Source organism: Musca autumnalis, unplaced genomic scaffold (genome assembly GCF_047663935.1).
Source record: "Musca autumnalis isolate F117 unplaced genomic scaffold, ASM4766393v1 scaffold_5, whole genome shotgun sequence".
In the NCBI taxonomy this organism is placed as follows: Eukaryota; Metazoa; Arthropoda; class Insecta; order Diptera; family Muscidae; genus Musca; species Musca autumnalis.
The window spans coordinates 25496808-25516123 of NW_027412088.1; the positions used below are offsets into that span (position 1 = coordinate 25496808).

General features: G+C 35.3%; 1 protein-coding gene across 4 annotated transcripts; it reads left to right on the forward strand.

Moving 5' to 3' along the window:
- The first annotated feature begins 808 nt into the window (after positions 1-808).
- Positions 809-12327, forward strand: Opa1 (Opa1 mitochondrial dynamin like GTPase). 4 transcript variants are annotated; one of them, XM_073954902.1, is made up of 16 exons: positions 809-1048; positions 1235-1541; positions 1624-1759; positions 2226-2342; positions 2508-2582; positions 2645-3234; positions 3296-3523; positions 6980-7125; positions 7188-7352; positions 7420-7607; positions 8387-8464; positions 8533-8927; positions 8982-9100; positions 11476-11560; positions 11635-11839; positions 11907-12327. In XM_073954902.1, the coding sequence occupies exons 1-16, from the start codon at positions 1017-1019 to the stop codon at positions 11969-11971; spliced, it is 2931 nt and encodes a 976-aa protein (XP_073811003.1). In that variant the 5' UTR covers positions 809-1016; the 3' UTR covers positions 11972-12327. The 4 variants fall into 4 exon arrangements, with proteins under 4 accessions (XP_073811003.1, XP_073811005.1, XP_073811007.1 ...); XM_073954904.1 differs by having other exon boundaries at positions 812-1048; positions 7420-7598; XM_073954906.1 differs by lacking the exon at positions 2226-2342 and having other exon boundaries at positions 812-1048; positions 7420-7598.
- The last annotated feature ends 6989 nt before the right edge of the window (positions 12328-19316 follow it).

Genomic DNA, 19316 nt, shown 5'->3' on the forward strand with positions numbered 1-19316 from the left:
TCTCTCATTCTCTCGTTAATCTTCGTTGTGTAAAGAAGCATAGAATATTACTTTTAATTTCAATAAATCTTTTCATATTATTAAAGAATAAAAACCAAGTTTTATCACAACACAGCTCGTGGATTTTTAAAGAATATTTTTCAAGGGACCAACACAGCTCGTGGATTTTTAAAGAATATTTTTCAAGGGACCAACACAGCTCGTGGATTTTTAAAGAATATTTTTCAAGGGACCAACACAGCTCGTGGATTTTTAAAGAATATTTTTCAAGGGACCAACACAGCTCGTGGATTTTTAAAGAATATTTTTCAAGGGACCAACACAGCTCGTGGATTTTTAAAGAATATTTTTCAAGGGACCAACACAGCTCGTGGATTTTTAAAGAATATTTTTCAAGGGACCAACACAGCTCGTGGATTTTTAAAGAATATTTTTCAAGGGACCAACACAGCTCGTGGATTTTTAAAGAATATTTTTCAAGGGACCAACACAGCTCGTGGATTTTTAAAGAATATTTTTCAAGGGACCAACACAGCTCGTGGATTTTTAAAGAATATTTTTCAAGGGACCAACACAGCTCGTGGATTTTTAAAGAATATAATTCGTGGCAACATGCACTCTTCATGACACTAAAAGGTTGTCGTAGTAAATATTAGTAGCTTATTGTGAGATTGTTTCCCAAAATTGTTTCCCCTGTATTAGAAGTATTTCCTTTATGGCGCCATCTACAGCCTAATAGCAGTTGGGAATTCATCTCGAAATGACAATATACAAAATCAACTGGCATGTCAAGCGCCATCTAGTGATTGATAACAGTTTTGTTATCACTTCGTTGTGAATGACGTACGGTTTTGTCATTTGGTCTGTCTCATGTCATCACTCCCAGTTGCTGCTTTAAGAGGAAAATATTTTTTCCACATTTGTTTTCCTTTGAAAAATCATTGTGTCACACTGAAAATACCATCCAGAGGCTAAAAGGAGATCAAGGAACAGTTGTTGACCATTCAAAAAACACAATGTTAAGGGCCACAAAACATATTGCACACCGGTAAGTTGAGGAATGAAAATTCTTTGCATTGGGGAGTTATGAAATTTGGGGATTGGCAGACTGACTGTCCCTCAAATTTGGCAATTAGATTTTTTTCTCTTTTCGCCAGAACATTTTTACTGATCTCATAGTTTGAGGAAAATAATAAATAATTTGTTTTCACTTTCATTGTTTTTCTTTCTTTAGCGACACAACAAAACGGGTGAATTATTTGTGTAATAAAATTGTGGTTTCTTCCAATGCCCAATACTCTACATTAAATCATCGTTATGGTGGGGCTAGCGGTAGCAACAACCATCAGCAGCAGCAACAAGGCGGTAAACATCACTATTATTATCGCAATGATTTTCTAGCTCCGCACGGTCCAAAGGGCTGGACCATACCACCAAATCGTGGTTACGGCATGTTTGTTGTACGTGTACTACGTGGTGCTTTAAAACTGCGTTATTTGCTGCTGGGTGGAGCCATCGGAGGCGGCATGACTTTAAATAAGGTATGTTGTGGTTGCTGTGGAAGAAAAACTGTGATTCAGAGCTTGAAGTTATATAATATTTATTTTGTTGTTGTGATTCTAGAAATATGAAGACTGGAAAGATGGTTTACCCGATCTCAAATGGCTGGAAGAGGCCTTGCCTCAGGGTGAAAAATGGAGTCAATTTTCAAAAACCTTAATTGAAATTGGTGGAGCCGTTAAGGATGTCATTGAAATTGGTAAGTGTGTAAGAAGAAGGGTGGCTGTATGATGTATCTTTTATATTTGAAAGAGGACTACTATCTCTCACTTTAAATGCTAATACAATTTATTTCAATATATCGATGTAGGTTTCATGTTTTTGTTACCATCAATAACACATTACTATTTCTTTTTCATGGTAGCATATAGGGAGTCCAAGGAGTGTCCGTTTTCATATGTTTTTATTTGTGATAGATTAGTTTCATACGGCATCTAGCCATACTTTTGTTGCTTCCGTTGTAAATAACCCATTTTTCTTTCGATCATCGAATGAAAGCATATTCCTTAGTTTTTGTTTTTCAAGAGTAGTCTTAGGTTTATAAACCACTTCATCACTTTTACATTGTTTCTTGGTTTCCACATCTTGCAAACTCACATTAACTAACACACCCCCTAAAACCAAAAGCCTAACTTACAATAAGGGTTTTGTGTTTTCACATATAGATCCACGTTTGAAACAACTCGGAGAGGACAAGGTAAACGAATGGAGGAAATGGTTTGATAGTCGTTTGGATGATGCCATCGAAGCAGCGGATTATCAAGTGGTGGCTAATGTCGAACGTACGTTTTGTTTGTATTCTATAAAATTGTTATAACTATATTTAGTACAATTATAGATGTATGGATTGTTGTTTTTAAAGTGAGAGAAGTTGTTGCTCTATCTATTTTTGTACTAAGTTTGGATACGTTTTAATAGAATACTTTGTTGCGCTTTTGTACTTTTAGCCAGAGATGATTTGAAAGCCAAGACCACAGTTGCTGCCCTAGGTTTATCACAGGATGACAGTCGCCGCAAGTATGGTAAGTTGCAACGCATACTGCTTTCCAAAACGTATCACATATAATTTTGTTTCTCTTTCCAGAAACTCTACAATCCCAAGTGGAAACCCTTCAAACCGAAATCATGAATGTCCAAATAAAATATCAAAAGGAATTGGAAAAAATGGAAAAGGAAAATCGTGAATTACGCCAACAATTCCTCATACTGAAGCAGCAGAAAAAGTCAGGCACAAAGAAAATCAAAAAATCTTTAATCGATATGTATTCCGAGGTGCTGGATGAACTATCGGGCTATGATACCAGTTATTCAATGGCTGATCATTTGCCTCGTGTTGTTGTGGTGGGTGATCAAAGTAGTGGTAAAACATCAGTATTAGAATCCATTGCAAAGGCAAGAATATTTCCTCGTGGCAGTGGTGAAATGATGACTCGTGCCCCCGTCAAAGTTACCCTTGCTGAGGGGCCATATCACGTTGCACAATTTCGTGATTCCGATCGGGAATATGATTTAACCAAAGAATCTGATCTCTCCGAATTGCGACGTGAAGTTGAATTCCGTATGAGAGCCTCAGTGCGTGGTGGTAAAACTGTTAGCAATGAGGTGATATCAATGACTGTCAAGGGTCCAGGGCTGCAGCGCATGGTTTTGGTTGATTTACCGGGTATTATTTCGGTATGTTTTTATATTTATTTTTATTTGATTTTTTAAAAAAATATTTTTTTTCTTATTGCAGACCATGACCGTGGATATGGCCTCGGATACCAAAGATTCTATACACCAAATGACCAAACATTATATGAGCAATCCTAATGCCATAATTCTGTGTATTCAAGATGGCTCCGTGGATGCTGAACGCAGCAATGTCACCGATTTAGTAATGCAGTGTGATCCCTTGGGACGTCGCACCATTTTCGTACTTACAAAAGTGGATTTAGCTGAGGAATTGGCCGATCCAGATAGGGTAAGCATAAAAACCAATATAACAGATAGTATAAAAGAACTAAGTTTCGGAAAAGGTCTGGCAACACAGCAGCTACATGTTCGTGTTGGAACATTTTTCCGTTTTGAAAGCAGTGTGTAAATTTCCCAGCGGAGACTCGAGAGCTGCGATTTTTAAGTAAGGCAACGGAGTCAAAATATAGTTTGACCGCAATTAAAATTTCAACACGATTCTATAATTTGTCTTAATCCACGAAATTGCACATAATCGAAAAAAACAAAACGCATTTGAAAAAAGAAAAGTTCGAGGACATCGAAGCCGCTCCACATCCGATATGTCTGAGGAGACTTTACCAAAGTCGAAACATGCATGTCACATAGTGGTGAGTGTGTGGGTTCGAATCGTCGTCGGCTTCCTTTTTCACTTGCATTATTCATTGATCATCAAGCTCGATTCCAATGAGAAATTCATTAAAAATTAATACTAAAAAAAATGATCTTCGCCTAAAAAAGGCAAAATTTTCAAATAAAAAATAAAATCAGCTGAGCCAGGCTGGGGTTTGAACCCACGTCCTTGAAAAACACAAGAAAAAAGTGTTGTCACGGCGTGTTAGCGTTCAGAGCCAAACTCATTACTTTCAAAGGCAGCGCTAAGCGTTTGTCATGAAAGCACAACTAAATGGGAAAATCCATTGTTGTTGTAAAAAACAAAACAAAATGCATTTGAAAGAAAAAAAGTTCGAGGACATCGAAGCCGCTCTATATCCGATATGTCTGAGGAGACTTTACCAAAGTCAAAACATGCATGTCACATAGTGGTGGGTGTGTGGGTACGAATCGTCGTCGGCTTCCTTTTTCACTTGCATTATTCATTGATCATCAAGCTCGATTCCAATGAGAAATTCATTGAAAATTTGGAACTTTCTTAGATTTTGAGTCAACCCTAAAAAATATATTTAAAAATAAGTTGAGTTTAGATCTTGATGATATATATATCACAGATAGTCCTTGTGGCCCTCAGTATAATGATATACATTTTGTCTTGCACAAGTCCATACTTTCCGAGATATGAGCCTCTGAAATTCCGAAAATTCTATGGCCGACTACTTGGAAAAATTTACAATTTAAAAGAAAATTTTGTTCACATTCCCAAAATTTGCACCTGTCCATAGGAGAAAGTCTGAAATACCCAGCCGAAGGCCGTCTATTTGGAAAAATATAATTTAAAAGAAAATGTTGTTCCCTTTCTTTAAAAGTCCACTAGCTGTGTTGGTCCCTTGAAAAATATTTTTAAAAATCCACGAGCTGTGTTGGTCCCTTGAAAAATATTTTTAAAAATCCACGAGCTGTGTTGGTCCTTTAAAAAATATTTTTAAAAATCCACGAGCTGTGTTGGTCCTTTGAAAAATATTTTTAAAAATCCACGAGCTGTGTTGGTCCTTTAAAAAATATTTTTAAAAATCCACGAGCTGTGTTGGTCCCTTGAAAAATATTTTTAAAAATCCACGAGCTGTGCTGGTCCCTTGAAAAATATTTTTAAAAATCCACGAGCTGTGTTGGTCCCTTGAAAAATATTTTTAAAAATCCACGAGCTATGTTGGTCCCTTGAAAAATATTTTTAAAAATCCACGAGCTGTGGTGGTCCCTTGAAAAATATTTTTAAAAATCCACGAGCTGTGTTGGACCCTTGAAATTTTTTTTTAAAAATCCACGAGCTGTGTTGGTCCTTTGAAAAATATTTTTAAAAATCCACGAGCTGTGTTGGTACCTTGAAAAATATTTTTAAAAATCCACGAGCTGTGTTGGTCCTTTGAAAAATATTTTTAAAAATCCTCGAGCTGTGTTGGTCCCTTGAAAAATATTTTTAAAAGTCCACGAGCTGTGTTAGTCCCTTGAAAAATATTTTTAAAAATCCACGAGCTGTGTTGGTCCCTTGAAAAATATTTTTAAAAATCCACGAGCTGTGTTGGTCCCTTGAAAAATATTTTTAAAAATCCACGAGCTGTGTTGGTCCTTTGAAAAATATTTTTAAAAATCCACGAGCTGTGTTGGTCCCTTGAAAAATATTTTTAAAAGTCCACGAGCTGTGTTGGTCCCTTGAAAAGTATTTTTAAAAATCCACGAGCTGTGTTGGTCCCTTGAAAAATATTTTTAAAAATCCACGAGCTGTGTTGGTCCCTTGAAAAATATTTTTAAAAATCCACGAGCTGTGTTGGTCCCTTGAAAAATATTTTTAAAAATCCACGAGCTGTGTTGGTCCCTTGAAAAATATTTTTAAAAATCCACGAGCTGTGGTGGTCCCTTGAAAAATATTTTTAAAAATCCACGAGCTGTGTTGGACCCTTGAAATTTTTTTTTAAAAATCCACGAGCTGTGTTGGTCCTTTGAAAAATATTTTTAAAAATCCACGAGCTGTGTTGGTCCTTTGAAAAATATTTTTAAAAATCCACGAGCTGTGTTGGTACCTTGAAAAATATTTTTAAAAATCCACGAGCTGTGTTGGTCCTTTGAAAAATATTTTTAAAAATCCTCGAGCTGTGTTGGTCCCTTGAAAAATATTTTTAAAAGTCCACGAGCTGTGTTGGTCCCTTGAAAAGTATTTTTAAAAATCCACGAGCTGTGTTGGTCCCTTGAAAAATATTTTTAAAAATCCACGAGCTGTGTTGGTCCCTTGAAAAATATTTTTAAAAATCCACGAGCTGTGTTGGTCCCTTGAAAAATATTTTTAAAAATCCACGAGCTGTGTTGGTCCCTTGAAAAATATTTTTAAAAATCCACGAGCTGTGTTGGTCCTTTGAAAAATATTTTTAAAAATCCACGAGCTGTGTTGGTCTCTTGAAAAATATTTTTAAAAATCCACGAGCTGTGTTGGTCCCTTGAAAAATATTTTTAAAAATCCACGAGCTGTGTTGGTCCCTTGAAAAATATTTTTAAAAATCCACGAGCTGTGTTGGTCCCTTAAAAATATTTTTAAAAATCCACGAGCTGTGTTGGTGCCTTGAAAAATATTTTTAAAAATCCACGAGCTGTGTTGGTCCCTTTAAAAATATTTTTAAAAATCCACGAGCTGTGTTGGTCCCTTGAAAAATATTTTTAAAAATCCACGAGCTGTGTTGGTCCCTTGAAAAATATTTTTAAAAATCCACGATCTGTGTTGGTCCCTTGAAAAATGTTCTTTAAAAATCCACGAGCTGTGTTGGTCCCTTGAAAAATATTTTTAAAAATCCACGAGCTGTGTTGATCGCTAGAAAAATGTTCTTTAAAAATCCACGAGCTGTGTTGGTCCCTTAAAAAATATTCTTTAGAAAGCCACTAGAAAAGTTTTCTTTAAAATTCCGCGAGCCGTGATAAACTCTCGAAAAATATTCGAGATAGAAAATGATATTTTCTTGAAATATATTCTTCAAAAATCATTACAAATTATTTACTATTATTCTTAGTTTTTTAATTAACTCCTTTTTTTCTTTTTCCTTTCCAGATTCGCAAAATTCTTTCTGGAAAATTATTCCCCATGAAGGCATTGGGTTATTATGCCGTCGTAACTGGTCGAGGACGCAAAGATGATAGCATAGAAGCCATTAGACATTATGAAGAGGAGTTCTTTAAGAATTCCAAATTATTTCAGTTAGTATTCCATTAAATAAAATGGACAATGCCTTAATTAATATGATTCCACTTTCCTTTAGACGTCGTGGTGTGATAATGCCCCATCAGGTTACTAGCCGTAATCTAAGTTTAGCTGTTTCCGATCGCTTTTGGAAAATGGTACGAGAAACCATAGAACAACAGGCTGATGCTTTTAAGGCAACACGTTTTAATTTGGAAACTGAATGGAAAAATAATTTCCCAAGGTAAAAAACTTCCTTTTGATTTACTTATTACGCTAAATGAAACAAATACAAATCTTCTGTTTTATAGACTCCGTGAATCTGGACGTGATGAACTTTTTGACAAAGCCAAGGGAGAAATACTCGATGAGGTTGTAACGCTATCACAAATCTCAGCCAAAAAATGGGAAGAAGCCTTGAACGATAAACTATGGGACAAATTATCGAATTATGTTTTCGAAAATATTTATCTACCGGCGGCTCAGTCAGGTTCTCAAAGTAATATTATAACATTGTATTTTTAAGTTAGCTTTGTTTTGCAATAGGGCTCAGAAACATTATTACCAACCAGTTGCGCTCTTTACTCTCTTTATCATTTTTCTTTGTTTGTGTTATGTGTCCTTCGGCCAACACACATGTTTCTGTTTTTTGTTTCCAAAGCAAGTTTTCTTTTTCGAAGAAAAAGTGATGATTTTTACATACTTATAGGAGATGAAGGTTAAAGTATTGTTTATATTGCACAGTTATATAGTTTGGCAATTATAACATTTTGCCATGAGTGTTTGTACATAATTATAATTTAAACATGTCTTATATAAAAGATGATATATGGTGTTAAAGAAGACAAGTCCATTATAATAGATTATCAGTTTTAAAAAAGACAATATTGATGTCCTTTATTGGAATACAGCTAAATGAACTTGTCTACTTTAACCAGCATATCATTTGTACTATATATTCTTATAACCAACATAATATTCTATTACGAAAAGCTTAAATCCACCCTCTTGTTTGGCATGTCTCTAAATTCTATACTTATCCTTAAATCAAATCAAAATCTTGATCGGCATGTTAATTCGTAATATTTTCTTAATTTGGTACAGACTTTTTAACAATTATGTTTTGGAACAAAAATTGAAAGCATCCCATTACCCCTCAATCCACAGCTTCATTCATTTCCATTATCATTTAAAAACCAATAATTGCTTTTACAACTCATGATCACTATATTACTTTTACAATACTAATATTCGATTTTTTACAAACTTCTCTCAAAGATTCCTTTAATACCATGGTGGATATTAAACTAAGACAGTGGGCGGAACAGGCTTTGCCCGCCAAATCTGTGGAAGCCGGTAAGTTTGAAAAACATAACTTACACGTTTGCTCCTCTCACACATTTTAATTTTTCTCTTTTTTCCAGGTTGGGAAACCTTGCAAAAAGAGTTTATAACTCTCATGGAAAAGGCGAAAAAATCTCCCGATCATGATGACATTTTTGATAATCTAAAGGCAGCCGTTGTTGATGAATCAATACGCCGCCATTCATGGGAAGACAAAGCCATCGATATGCTACGTGTAATCCAATTAAATACTCTAGAAGATCGTTTTGTCCACGACAAAAGTGAATGGGATCAGGCTGTTAAATTTTTGGAAACTTCTGTCAAAGCAAAGCTGGCACAAACCGAAGAAACTTTAAGTGAAATGTTTGGCCCTGGCCAATTTACCCGTATTACACATTGGAAATCTCTAACAGAAGATCAAAATAAAAGACGACATGTTAAAAATGAATTGGACAAAATACTTAAAAATGATGATGTAGGTTTTTGGAGCTATGACACCAACCATATGACCTAATATTTTTGTTTTCAGAAACATATGCCCACATTGTCATATGATGAATTGACTACGGTACGCAAGAACCTGCAGAGAGAAAATATTGAAGTAGATACCGATTATATTAGACAAACTTGGTTCCCAGTTTACAGAAGGTAAGTGTGAAAGTAAACGTTTTACTAAATATCGAAATTGTCGATTTTTTAAGAATAATTCCGGAGGTTCTATTTGAGACAGTGGTTTTTAAAGTACACAACTTGTGGATTTTTATTAAAGAATATATTTTAAGGAACTAACATAGCTCGTGGATTTTTAAAGATTTTTGTAAGAAGGACCAACCAGCACGTGGATTTTAAAGAAAAATTTTCAAGGGAATATAACAGCTCGTGGATTTTTAAAGAATACTTTTCAGGGGACCAACATAGCTCGTGGATTTTTAAAGAATATTTTTCAGGGGACCAAGCTGTGGATTTCTAAAGAATATTTTTCAAGGGCCAAGCTGTGGATTTCTAAAGAATATTTTTCAAGGGACCACCACAGCTCATGGATTTTTAAAGAATATTTTCCAAGTGACCAAACAGCCCGTGGATTTTTAAAGAATATTTTTCAAAGGAACCAAAACAGATCTTGGATTGTTAAAGAATATTTTTCAAGGGACCAATACATCTCGTGGATTTTTAAAGAATATTTTTCAGGGGAACAACACAGCTCGTGGAATTAAAAGAATATTTTTCAGGGGACCTACACAGCTCGTGGATTTTTAAAGAATATTTGACAAGGCATTACGACACCTTGTGGATTTTCAAAGAATATTTGAAATTTTGGATCAACAAAGCTCGTGGATTTTAAAGAAAATTTTTCAAGGGATCAACACAGCTTGTCGATTTTTGAAAATATTACTCAAGGGACCAACACAGCTGGTGGATTTTTAAAGAATATTATTCAAAGGACAAACACAGCTTGTCGATTTTTGAAAATATTACTCAAGGGACCAACACAGCTGGTGGATTTTTAAAGAATATTTTTCAGGGGACAAACACAGCTCGTGGATTTTTAAAGAATATTTTTCAAGGGACAAACACAGCTTGTGGTTTTTTGAAAATATTCCTCAAGGGACCAACACAACTGGTGGATTTTTAAAGAAAATTTTTCAAGGGACCAACACAGCTCGTGGATTTAAAAAAAAAAAAGTTTCAAGGGACAAACACAGCTTGTCGATTCTTGAAAATATTACTCAAGGGACCAACACAACTGGTGGATTTTTAAAGAATATTTTTCAAGGGACAAACACAGCTTGTTGATTTTTGAAAATATTACTCAAGGGACCAACGCAACTGGTGGATTTTTAAGGAATGGTTTTCAGGGGACAAACACAGCTTGTCGATTTATGAAAATATTACTCAAGGGATCAACACAACTGGTGGATTTTTAAAGAATATTTTTCAGGGGACAAACACAGCTCGTGGATTTTTAAAGAATACTTTTCAAGGGACAAACACAGCTTGTGTTTTTTTGAAAATATTCCTCAAGGGACCAACACAACTGGTGGATTTTTAAAGAAAATTTTTCAAGGGACCAACACAGATCGTGGATTTAAAAAAAAAAAATTCAAGGGACAAACACAGCTTGTCGATTCTTGAAAATATTACTCAAGGGACCAACACAACTGGTGGATTTTTAAAGAATATTTTTCAGGGGACAAACACAGCTCGTGGATTTTTAAAGAATATTTTTGAAGGGACAAACACAGCTTGTGGTTTTTTGAAAATATTACTCAAGGGACCAACACAACTGGTGGATTTTTAAAGAAAAATTTTCAAGGGACCAACACAGATCGTGGATTTAAAAAAAATTCAAGGGACCAACACAGCTCGTATATTTTTTAAGAATATTTTATAATTGACCAACACAGCTCGTGGATTTTTTAAGAATATTTTATAATTGACCAACACAGCTCGTGGATTTTTAAAGGAATATTTTATAATTGACCAACACAGCTCGTGGATTTTTAAAGGAATATTTTTCAGGGGACAAACACAGCTCGTGGATTTTTAAAGGAATATTTTTCAGGCGACAAACACAGCTTGAAAATATTTTTCAAGGGACCATCTAGACTCCTACATTTTTAAAGAATATTTTTCAAGGGACCAACCCTGCTCCTACATTTTTAAAGAATATTTTTCAAGAGACCATCCAGTCTCCTACATTTTTAAAGATTATTTTTCAAGCTTCCATGCAGACTCCTACATTTTTAAAGAATATTTTTCAGCTCTATCACAGCTCTGCGATTAATAAAAAAATTGTTGTGAGACTATCACATCTTGGGGATTTTTAAAAAACATTTTTAGAGAGACTATAGAATTTCGTGGATTAAAAAAAAAAAAACATTTTTAGAGAAGCTATCGAATATCGTGGATTTTTTTTAAATAAACTTAGAGAGACAAAATTTTTTTAAAAAAATGGTTTCAGAGAGACTATTTAGAGACTGGATTTTTAGATTAAATTGTTTATTTTTTTGTTTGTTTTTCAGACACTTCCTTAAACAAGCGCTGCAAAGAGCCAATGACTGTCGTAAGGCTTATTATTTATATAGTCAACAAGGAGCAGATTGTGATGTAAGTTAAATAACATAATAATTTTCCCATAACCCTCATTAACATTTTGTTTCTCCATACATTCCTTAAAACAGATAAATTGCAATGATGTTGTATTATTCTGGCGCATACAACAAGTTATACGCGTTACAGCAAACGCTTTGCGCCAGCAGGTTATAAATCGTGAGGCTCGAAGACTGGACAAAGAAATCAAAGAAGTTCTAGACGAGTTCAGTGAAGATGAAGAAAAGAAAGCCCACTTGTTGACGGGCAAAAGAGTTACTCTAGCAGAAGAATTAAGTAAGTTAAATACATTTCCAAGAAAATCCTATTCAATTCATTGTGGATTTCTCCCTTTTCTTTTCAGTTAAAGTAAGACAAATTCAAGAAAAATTGGAAGAATTTATAAATTCATTGAATCAAGAAAAGTAAAACCAAACAAAAATTGCATCTCTCCATTATAAAAAACAATAACTACATCAAAGATCTGTTTTTGTTTCTTTAATTGCTAAGCCATTGAATATAGTATCTAGTCCCCCGCCCGATTGTCATACACATGTATAGTTTTCTATTGGAATTTAACGCTTCTGCAACTGTATGAATATTTATTTCTATTTGAATTTTTTTTCTTTTGTTTATACTTATTTCTGCATTCATTCAACCACAACAAAATATATATTTCTTATATTTATAAGACTTTGAACTCGTTAGAATAATAAAGATCTATTGTCCATTTTTTGTCAATAAAAAAATAACAACAAGACACATAAAATGAGCAATTAAAAATATTTATATGGAATTTTAATTGTTATATGGAATGCTACAAGGCAAGAGGAGACGATTCTTACGTAAACCGAACTGAGATTGCGCTTCCAAATGATCTTCTGGCACAATACTTTTTTAGATATCATTATTGGGTTTGTAAAAGAATTTTTTCGGTTGATCCCCTCGAGTTGATTCTCTAATTTAGTAATTCAGTTTTTTTAACATTTTAGTGATATTGTTCAGGATGTTATAGTACGTTTACATATAACCACCGATTATATCAACCCCGTTGGTTGTCAATGTCAATTCCATTGGGTAAATCCTCCTAAAGAAGGTTATGACTGCAAAAAGCTATAAGATAAACAGGCTATTAATTTGGCTTACAACATGCTTACATTAGAGTTTTTATCGGGTTAACCACCTTTATGAGGATTTTTGTCGTATACACAATGGATTTGACAATTGAAACCCACTGGATTAACTAAATTCAATTATGTGTAAACGTACTGTTATTCTCCGTTTGCACTTAACCTGATTTAATAAACCGACTGACTGGGTTTCAAATGTCAATTACATATAGCAAACGTCAAAAAAATCCTCATAAAGAAGGTTATCTCTAATGCAAACGCCATTTGTTTGTATCACATATTTTTTTATTTTAATAATCACACAACATAAAGCACCTTTAAATTTTTAAATGCCATTCAACCAAGCAAGTGCCATTTTTTATGCAACTCTGTTCTCCAAAGATAACAACGTTAAAGAACAACTGTAGTTTTGCGCGATTTTTCTTTTTATTTTATAAACAGTTTTTCTGAAAATAATTGATTTGCTATAAAATATTTGTTAGTTTGTTTCTTTTTAAATGGTCGTGTATGTGCGTGTGTTTTTCGTTGGTATATGATCGCTGGTGCAATATTGTGTTTAAGATCGTTTGATGCTTGAAGTGATTTTTGGAAATGAATAAATAACGGTATCGTTTTCTTATTAGTCCAAATTGAAAGACATTTTTTATAAAATACCACTAAATGTGTTCTATAGAGGCGGTCAAAAACATACGGGAAGTGGTGTATACGTCAACAAAATAAACGAAAACTTTTGAAAAAACGGTTTCCAAATGATTAGCCTTTATAAAAGTGCTTGAATAAAGATAAATATTAAAAACACTAATAGGTCGACGGGGTGTGTGAAAATGGTCGAAAACGGTTTGTAATTGACATACGTTATAAAAAGTGTTGACATTTCTGTTTTGAAATGAGATTCAAAATTATATTTCCGAAAACCTCCTACCTACAGAGAATTCTGAAATTGTGGTTGCATTAAATTGGAAGCTTATTGAAGGTATATTTTAATATCGGTAAGTTTTCAAAGATGTAGATAATTGTTACTGGTACATATCTAAAATTATTAACCCTACACACTGCTGTGGTTAGGGGTATTATATTGTTACGAATGTAACTGATAGGTTTAACCACCCGTTTACACATGCAAGTGGCAGTTCGAAAAACACAAATACACTCACACATATTCACTGCCACACCAACTAACAACCTCACTGCCGACAAAATTTCCTTGTCAGTAATCAATGTAAGTGCTTTAAAAGTAACTTCAATTTTTTCCGAACGTTTACACATGCAAGTGTCAGTTCGAAAAAATTGAAGTTTCGACTATAATTTGTATACACAACTGTCTGCAAGTTACTTGCATGTGTAATCCTTGGGTTAGTTTAATTTCCGTTAATTTAAAAATTTGAATTGTAACGTAACTTTTTATTACGCACTTATTTTATTTAAGCAACAACAACTACCATGTAGAACTCTCTTCATCATTCTAGTTGTTACATTAGCTTTTGTTAATGTTCTTTTGTTTGTTTTGCCAAAATCATGTAATTATCGTTTAGTTTGTTACTTCTTTTCTTGCATTTATTTGTTGTTGTAATTACGTCATTGATCATCCCCCATGTATGTGAGTCTGGTTGTTCGCTTAGTGCGAATGTGCGTCTGTGTGTTCGTTGTACCTATTCGAGGAGTTGCCAGACATTTTCTAGAGGACTCTCGAACAGGGAGACTTTGGGATATAAATACAGGGGAACTGGCAATGACGGGTTGGTTGTGTTTTAAGCGTTGAACTGAACAGATCGGTTAAAGTGCATGCTAACTAGAGACTTGCTGTGTGCTTAGTAATTAAAGTCGGTTCTGAATAAGTGTAATAAAGTAAATAAAGCATTGTAGAAACGTAATCTAAAACGAACCCTGTTTTATTTGGTACAAATCGTATCGGGGAATAAAACAACGTCTACACGGAGATTAGTTAAATCTAATTCCGTAACAATATGTATTATGTCTTTGGGTATTAGTTTGTAACATGCAAAAGGAAAAGAAATACATATATATATCTGTACTTCCTTTTTATACCCTCAGCATTTATGCTAACGAGGGTATATACACTTTCATATGGGCAAAATGTGCCTCATCGAAATAATGGTTTTAGACCCCAAGTATGTTTGGGCGAAATGTGTTTCAGACAATTTGGAGTCGATTTAGCCATGTCCGTCCGTCTGTCCTGCTGGCTGGAGCGCACGATAACTCTCGAACGGATGAACGATTTGGTCCAAAATTTGGCTTTTGCAATATTGTGTCCAAACTTAGTTTAAGTTCGAAGATGGATTATATCGGTCCACTCCTTCCGGTACCTCCCCCAAAAAAGGTCGTAAATGTTCGGAAAATTTGTGAGCGCGAAAACTCTTGAAGGAAGTAACCGATTTGGTCCATACTTTCTAAAAGATTTAGATGAGGTTCCAATATGGACTCAATCGGCCCACTCCTTCGGGTACTTCCCACACAAAATTTCGGATAAGTTCAGATTAGGACCTGCTCTCGAATCGTTTTGGTTTTTGTTGCAACAACTTGTATTCACTGCCCCCTCATACGACGGTACATGGTACAATAATTCTTAGGTAGGCCAGAGCTAACAGCTGATTACAATTTTTTTTTTGTTATGGCTTAATCTGTCAAAACCGTGTTGACATGCAGAGTTGATATTTATTATTGATCAAAAAATTCAACTCTGTTTTGTTTTCATTTCAACATTTCGTTCTTCTTCGTTTACTCATCCGTTATCATTCATCAAAACAATTTTGACGTTTTAAGCCATAGCGACATATTTTTTTGGCGATTCTCATACCTGGCCTACCTATGAATTATTGTACCATGCGACGGTATAAGTTTCATTAGGGGCAAGTCCATAATTCTTGAGAAAATAGCTTGAAAGGTGCAAAAAACCCCTATGGTACAGTGTGCAGTGGTTTGAGCGCAAAATAAATCTCGAACGGATCTGCCGATTCGGTCCAAAATTTGGCCTTCGTAATATTTTGTCCAAACATAGTTTAAGTGCGAAGATATGCTATATCGGTCCACTCCTTCAGGTACCTCCCCCACAAATGTTCGGAAAAATTTTGCGCAGAATAACTCTTGAAGGGAGTGACCGATTTGGTCCATAATTTACACATCCTAAAATATCTACAACATATCTGTTAGAGCCAACTCAAAGTACTTAAGGAATAGGGTCTACAGATATCTGCGTTGTTATGTCGGACAATGCAGTAGGGATGACAGCGGATGAGCCCATATAGGTCAACGGTGGCGCCCACAGGCTTCCAAGAAGTTTACGCTCGTGCTTAGACGATGTTGAGTGCCAGGCTCTCTAAGTTCTTCCTTGTGCTCACAAGCAAAGAAGAAATCCTGACAAATGTTGCCACCAAAAACATGAAAGAAATAACGAAAAGAAATTTTAATCTCCCAGGAGGTCACAGGCACATGCCAAATCCTCTCGCAACTGCGGCAAGCTCCAGGTGTCTGGGAGGGAGCACTTCATGTTCAGACAGTGTTTCAGAAACCTCTACAAACAAGAAAAAAAGGACCATTTGCTTTTAAGAAAAGAACCAAAATTGCTTGCTGGAACGTGCGCACTTTATATGAAAGCGGAAAAATACAACAACTATGTAAAGAACGAAGAAAACGGGGGATATATATATATATATATATATTGTGTATAAGCGAATGCCGATGGAATGGCTCTGGTACGTTCACAACTCAATCAGGAGCGAAACTTTTATATTCTGGTCGTGAAGAGAATGATATCCACTGCGATGGAGTGGCAATCCTAATTAGCCGTTCGGCAACCGCCTCTTTAATAAATTGGCGTCCCATCAATCACCGTATAATGTCTGCTCGTTTCCATTCCAAGATTAGAAATATTACGATTGTTCAGAAACATCCACAATCGACAGTAAAACGAAATTCTATAGCGAATTGGACCGTACTCTATCGGAAACTCCAAAAGGTGATATACTGATTTGCATGGGCGATCTAAATGCTAAAGTGGGAAAGGATAATACGGGATTTGAACATGTTATAGGAAGCCACGGACTCAGAAAGAAGAATGAAAATGGTGAACTTCTGTTAGAAACATGTAGTCGCCACGATATAATTATTGGTGGAACCCTATTCAAACACAAACGTAGCCACATGGGTCTCTCCCGATGGAAAAACAGAAAACCAAATAGATCATTTCTGTATGAGTCGCAAATGGAAACACAATCTATGCGATTTTCGAGTCAAACGAAGTGCAGATATTGGATCCGATCATCACCTCGTACTAGCCGTACTACAAATGAAAGTGAATGCCTGCAAGAAAATCCACCAAACATGTCCATCTAAAAAATTTGACGTGGCTAAACTCTTTGAGCCTCATCATAAACAAACTGTAACAAATGAAATAATTATTTCGGAGGATCAATATCCGGAAACCGACGGAATCGAAGAGATGTGGAAACATATAAAAGAGAAAATTCTGTGCATATGCGAAGAAAAAATAGGTCAATATCCAAAAGAAAAACGAGAATGGATATCTATTACTACGTGGACCCTAATTGAAGAAAGGAGAAATCTAAAGAAACTAAAAAATGATGAGCCATGCCCTGCTCGGCGTGTAAAACTGGAAAAAGAATACCAACTAAAGAACAAAGAAGTTCGTAAAGCTTGTAGAAAGGACAAAAGGTTATTCATAGACGAACTTGCCACTCTAGCTAATGACGCTGCTAGTAAAAATGACACTAAAACCGTTTATAAACTTACTAAGAAGCTTATTGGAAAGGATATTTCATCAGATCGGCCAATTAAGTCTAAAGATGGAACTCTCATTTCGAATACCGACGATCAACTAATAAGATGGCGAGACCACTTCATGGAAACTCTGAACAACTATCCCAATACCTCTTCTATTCTCGATTCAACAGAAATTACAGCGCCACGACCCCTCGATATAAACACCAGTTGTCCCGATGTCCTTGACATTGAAAATGCTATTAGGAAACTAAAAAATAATAAATCACCAGGTTACGATCGGATACCTCCAGAAATATTAAAATGCTGCCCCGACAAAATGGCAAAAATACTCCACCCACTCATAAAAAAATCTGGGAAGAAGAAAAACTACCAGAAGACTGGTTAGAAGGAATAATAATTAAAATCCCAAAAAAAGGAGATCTTTCTCAGTGTAAGAACTACAGGGGAATATCACTGCTATCAATACCATCAAAAATTCTGACACAAATCCTTTTAAACAGGATAAGCGCAACAATTTAATCTAAACTTCGTAAGCAGCAGGCAGGATTTCGTGCAAAAAAATCATGCGTTGATCACATAAATACACTCTGAATCATAATGGAGCAGACAAAAGAATGGCAAACCCACATATATCTAGCCTTCATTAATTATACTCAAGAAATTGACCAATCTCATAAAAGCGCAATACGAAGACTTTAAATGCAGAGTTCTACACAATGGTAGCCTCTCTGAACCGTTCACTCCTATGTCGGGTGTAAGACAAGGCTGCTTACTTTCACCCATTTTATTCCTGCTGGTCATTGACAAAGTCCTTACTGACACAATTAATCATAAAAATCGAGGAATTCAGTGGACTTTAACGGAGAACCTATAGGACCTGGACTATGCAGATGACATATGTCTTTTGTCCATAAAACACAGCGATATGCAGTCAAAAATTAATGACTTGGTAACAGAGTCAGCTAAAGCAGGACTTAAGATCAATATAAGTAAAACAAAAGCAATAAACACGAAATCCATAAACCCAAACCCCTTTTTTATTGGAGACGAACCGATTGAATTCGTGGAGAAATTCTGTTATCTCGGAAGTATAATTGCAATCGAAGCCGGAGCGGAAGCCGACATCGCAAGTAGAATTGGCAAAGCTAACGGAGATTTCAATCAATTACGATGTATCTGGAACTCCTCTGTTATATCCACGAATACCAAAATAACTATATTCAAGTCGAACGTTCTATCAGTATTGCTTTACGGATGTGAAACCTGGTTGACAACAATAGCATTAGGTTCGAAGCTACAGTCATTTACAAATCGATGTCTTCGATACATATTAAAAATTTGGTGGCCAAATGTCATAACCAATTCCGATCTCTACCAAAGGTGCAGTATCGATCCATTAGCAACCATCATACAAAGGAGAAAATGGAAGTGGATAGGGCACACGTTGAGGAAAAATAACGAAGAACTATGCCGGCAAGCCCTAGATTGGAAAAACGAAGACCTAAAAACTTCTGGAAAAAAGTCTTATGAAGGAGTTAGAAAGCACCGGAAAATCATGGAGCGAAATAAAAGCACTAGCAAATGACAGAACATCCTGGAGGTTGTTTGTAGAGGCCCTATGCTCCTCAAGGAGTCAAACGGAAAAGAAGAAAAATATCTACCAGATATAGATCAGGTTCGAATATGGACTATATTTGTCCACTCCTTCGGGTACCTCCCACACAAAATTTTGGATAAATTTATTCATGAGGCAACTTGCATTCGCTGCAATGCAGTGACTGGAGAGCACGATAACTCTCGAACTGTTCAACCGATTTGTAAAAAAAATTTGGCCTTCGTCATATTTTGTCCAAACTTCAGTTTCAGTTCAATACCGGATGGGCAAT

What these genes read in the sequence shown, in the direction of transcription:
- Opa1 (XM_073954902.1), top strand. Translation starts at nt 1,017, where the DNA reads ATGTTAAGGGCCACAAAACATATTGCACACCG. An exon ending in ACAAAACATATTGCACACCG is followed by an intron (nt 1,049 to 1,234) that starts GTAAGTTGAGGA and finishes TTCTTTCTTTAG; the next exon opens with CGACACAACAAAACGGGTGA. An exon ending in CGCCAAATCTGTGGAAGCCG is followed by an intron (nt 8,465 to 8,532) that starts GTAAGTTTGAAA and finishes TCTTTTTTCCAG; the next exon opens with GTTGGGAAACCTTGCAAAAA.